This window comes from Ailuropoda melanoleuca, chromosome 7 (genome assembly GCF_002007445.2).
Source record: "Ailuropoda melanoleuca isolate Jingjing chromosome 7, ASM200744v2, whole genome shotgun sequence".
Classification (NCBI taxonomy): domain Eukaryota; kingdom Metazoa; phylum Chordata; class Mammalia; order Carnivora; family Ursidae; genus Ailuropoda; species Ailuropoda melanoleuca.
The window spans coordinates 13,843,134-13,847,583 of record NC_048224.1 but is presented as its reverse complement, the minus strand read 5'-3'; the positions used below and the strand labels follow the sequence as shown (position 1 = coordinate 13,847,583).

Genomic DNA, 4,450 nt, shown 5'->3' with positions numbered 1-4,450 from the left:
GAGCCACCAGGCGTCCCTGTCCACCTTTTAATTTGATTTAATTTAATTTAAATTTAAGGTTTTATTTATTTGATAGAGAGAGCATGAGAGCACAAGTAGGGTGAGCTGTAGAGGCAGAGGGAAAACCAATCTCCTTGCTGAGCAGGCTGCCGGACCTGAGGTTGGATCCCAGACCCTGGATTCATGACCTGAGCAGAAGGCAGACACTTAACAGGCTGAGCCACCCAGGAACCTCTCCACCTTTTACTTTTATCAAATTATTTTCTTCATTATTTTATGAAATTCTTTTGAGGAAGACATTTTGGATTTCTTTATTCTAAAAAAAAGTAATAGCTTGACTGTGCAACCCGTAGTGAAGAATCCATGGTGAATTCAGCTTACTCAGTTTTAGCAGTCAGTTATATTTCAAAACTGCATATTTCTAAGTTAGGGAGTTGTAGTTCTGAGAATATGGAGGTGAAAAAAGGAATTTGAAAGTCTATTCTTTGGGATCTTTCAATTTGGAAGAGAAAGAGATATAAGAACAGCCATCATGCTTGATGAATACCAATTATGTTTCATGGTCGAATGAGAGGTAAAGGACAAGGGATTCTGTCACCAGGAGCTTGAAGGAGGGATGCCAAGAAGAGGGGAAAGCAGACTTCCCACTGGTAGATGCATAGGTGAATCTGGAATCTCCAACAACTCATGTCCTGGAGTCATTAAATCACAATCGTTTGTTGCATATTTGGAAATTGAGGCACGGTACTGAAAGTCCTTCCGTCTGAGTTGTGTATGGAGTGAAAGATGCCCTAAAGCTTCAGAGAACCATTAACTTTTAAGGCTGAGAAAGAGAAGGGGAGCCTGCAAAGGGCACAGAGATGGGGCAGCCAGTGCAGGTGGGGCACAACCAGGGAAGAGTGATCTCCAGAAAGTGTGCAAGAAGAGAAGTTGCACAATTTCCCAAGATGAACCTTAGGGAGTAATTTATCACATGGGCTATAGGACGATGCACTGCATCGGGATTCTGCTACGATCTAGTTGTTTGATCCTGAGAAACTCACTTGGGCTCTCTGAAACTCAGTTTCCCCAAATGCAAAGTCGGGTGGAATATTGCTAGAGCTTCTGTAATAACAAAGTAGCATCTTTAAAATTCTCTAGTATCTTCCACTGAGTGAGGGTTTAAGAGATGGTGACTATTTTCTTATGTTCTTCATCGAGATCTCTGAGAGAATAGTGGACTTCTCCTAGCCTTCTCTCTGTAACTGACTGCAAACTGCTCATCCTCTAAGATACCCAATTGGGAACAGGTGGCCCATGAATTCAGTGTCATTATAGACACAATATTATGCTAGGTATACATAGACTGTGTACCTATGTACACATACTCTATACATTCTGTTTGATTACTTTTCCCCTTCCTCCCAGCTTCCCCAGTTCCCATCCTTTCACTCCCAAATCACAATGTTTCCCTCTCCCCCAGAATAGGAACCTTCAGTGAGCTCTGCCCTCCTCCCTCCCTCTTCATGAGCCTCTCCTGCCCATTCACACAACTGCTTCCTTTTCCTTTGTGGTTTCTGTCTGGCAATTTTACTTGCAATGACAAAGCCACCAAGGAAGAGCAAAAGTGTTGGAAATGTCTAGGTGTTTTCGAAATTCTCATAGGAGAAGCCTAGTTCTCTTCTTCTGTCCTGGTGGCTGTTTTTGGCCCTGCGGGACTGTCCCTGCTGCAGTGACGTTAGGAGTGGGAGGTTGCTGATTCGTGGCCCATCACGATTTTTACAGGGGAAGGCGGCCAGCGAGTGTACAGGGGAAGGCGGCCAGCGAGTGGCCCAGGTGGGCTGAGACCGTGACCGAGTCTGGAGACTGGCCTTGCCTCGTATCTAGAAGTCTGTCCCCTGGTGGGAGATTTCCCCCCAGAGCAAAAAAAGGCCCTTTCCTGGAATGAACTGACTCTGCAAGTATAACAAGCCAATTGCCATGGCTTGTATGTACTTTAAGAAAGGCACACTTTCTAAACAGAGCAGTTATGTTCACAGCCAAAGTGTGCAGAAGGTCCTGAAATTTTTCCCATCCTCCCTGCTTCTGTAGCTGCCCAGTTTCTCCCATTACCAGCATTCCCGCACCAGAAGGAACAGTTGATACAATTGCCTCCAACAGTGTACGAAGTAGTTCTTAGGGTTGGGAACAAGTCTTCAATATCGCAGGTGTGTGGTACGCCAGAACTCAACCTTGGAGAGCTCTAACAAAACCTTAGTCCTCAGTATTTATTGTCTGTCATTGGGTTTTCTTGGGTGTCACACAAGAAGCATGGACATGGAATTTGTGGAAGATACACAAAGTGTCTGCAAGATAGTGACACACCTAGGAATAATGGGAATATCAGGATTGGAGGAATTTTTCTCCATCATTTCCTGGATCTCAAAGTCTTACCTAGAGAGGTGATCTTTGCTGACTTGTGAGCTGCCATTGGCTGTCTTGTGGACATGGCTGATGTTTGAGCCTTGTTGTGATGTGGGCTTTGGAAACTTAATACTAATAGATTATATTTTATATTATATATTTTCATATATATACAATATATATACATATACATATGTATATATGCATATATATACACAGAAATATATATTACCTATATATTTGAGTTCTGGAAAACCTACTCAATACATCAATGATTCTATGTACAGCGAAACAGAAAAAAATATTTTGTTAATAACTTGATGAGTATATATTGTTGGAAGTGAAGTTAAACATTATTTTCCCATTGGGTCACATTAAAATTCAGTACACTAAAAACAAACGTTAAGTAGATAAATTAATTTTTCAATTGCTGTTAACAATTTGGGATGATTCTAAATATTTAAGCACATTGTCATCATTATTATGTCTTTCTAGAAATTGTTATTTTGCCTATGAATTTTATATATTTCAATTTGTATAAGTAAAAAATTAGAAGTCGCTGATCAAATTTAGTTAACCAGTGAAGGAGGAATAGCTTTAAAATTTTACTTCCAGCTAAAATTTTTAGTCATTTGGGTCACCTGGGTGGCTCAGTCAGTTAAGCATCTGGCTCTTGTTTTCAGCTTAGGTCATGATCTCATGTGTCCACCCAGGCATCAAGCCCTCCATTGACCTTCCTGCTCCATAGGGAGTCAGCTTCAAGATCCTCACCCTGTGCCCCTCACTAGCACTCCCTCTGTCTCTCTCTCTCTTCCTAAAATAAATCAGTGAAACTCTAAATTTTTTTTTACTCATTGTTAGCTCTGAATTGAATAAACAGAGTAAAATGTACAATATTTTTTTCTCTATAAAGCAGAGATATAAATACAACTATATATATATATATATACATATACACTGTACATAGATCCAGTAACTAAATTTTCTTGGAAAGTTCACTTACATAAATATTCAAAAGAATCTGAAGGAAGGGGGCAATAAGGAAAAGAAATGGGTGAGAAACCCATGCTCTAAACCCAAGTAGAAAGTGCATAAGGAAAGCAAAAAGAGAAGTAGAAAGCAAGGGAAACGTTCAGAAACTGAAAACTCCTATGTCCCCTACTTAAGGCACACGCACGAGGCAAGATGCTCAGAGAACCTAGAGCCACGGTTCCCACTCAGACTTGCCCACCCCAGCCAGGCCAGCAGCCTCTGCAGGATCCCCAATGGCCCTGCCCTTCTCCTTCTTGGTGGCCCTGGTGGTGCTCAGCGGCAACTCCCTCTGCTCTCTGGGATGTGACCTGCCTCAGAACCATGGCCTGTTTGCCTGGAGGGCCTTGACGCTCCTGGGACAAATGAAGAGAATGTCTGCTAGCTCTTGTGACGGGTACACACATGACTTTGCCTTCCCCAAGGAGGTGGTTGATGGCAAGCAGTTGCAGAAGGCTCAAGCCCTCTCGGTCGTGCATGTGATGGACCAGAAGATCTTCCACGTCTTCTGCACAGAGCCCTCATCTGCTGCTTGGAACAGGACCCTCCTAGAGGAATTCTGCTCGGGACTTTCTGAGCAGCTGAGCGTCCTGGAAGCCTGTCCCATGCAGGCGGCGGGAGTGGGAGAGACTCCCGTCAGGAATGTGGACTCCATCCTGAGGAACTACTTCCAAAGAATCTCCCTCTACCTGCAAGAGAAGCAATACAGCCCTTGTGCCTGGGAGACTGTCAGAGCAGAAATCACGAGCTCCTTGTTTTCATCAGCGATCTTGCAAGAAGGACTAAGGCGCAAGAAATGAGACCCATTTCAACACGGAAGTGAATCTCTCTGACTAAGAATATCACACTTTCCCGACCGAGTCCACCATGTCAAAGACTCTCATTTCTGCTGTCCTGGTGACATGAACAGAGTCGATTTCTCAAGTGTTTCCAAAACATGTCAACTCTACAAGCAGTAGTTGCTTACGGATGACCATGCTCGTGTTTATTTATCTATTTAAATACTTATTTATGTAAATATTTATAAGATTCAGATTTT

At 42.8% G+C, this 4,450-nt stretch overlaps 1 protein-coding gene across 1 annotated transcript; it reads left to right on the top strand.

Moving 5' to 3' along the window:
* The first annotated feature begins 3,438 nt into the window (after positions 1–3,438).
* On the top strand, positions 3,439–4,248 carry LOC100478321 (interferon alpha-1/2). The gene has a single exon (XM_002918535.4). The coding sequence runs from the start codon at positions 3,648–3,650 to the stop codon at positions 4,209–4,211; it is 564 nt and encodes a 187-aa protein (XP_002918581.2). The 5' UTR covers positions 3,439–3,647; the 3' UTR covers positions 4,212–4,248.
* The last annotated feature ends 202 nt before the right edge of the window (positions 4,249–4,450 follow it).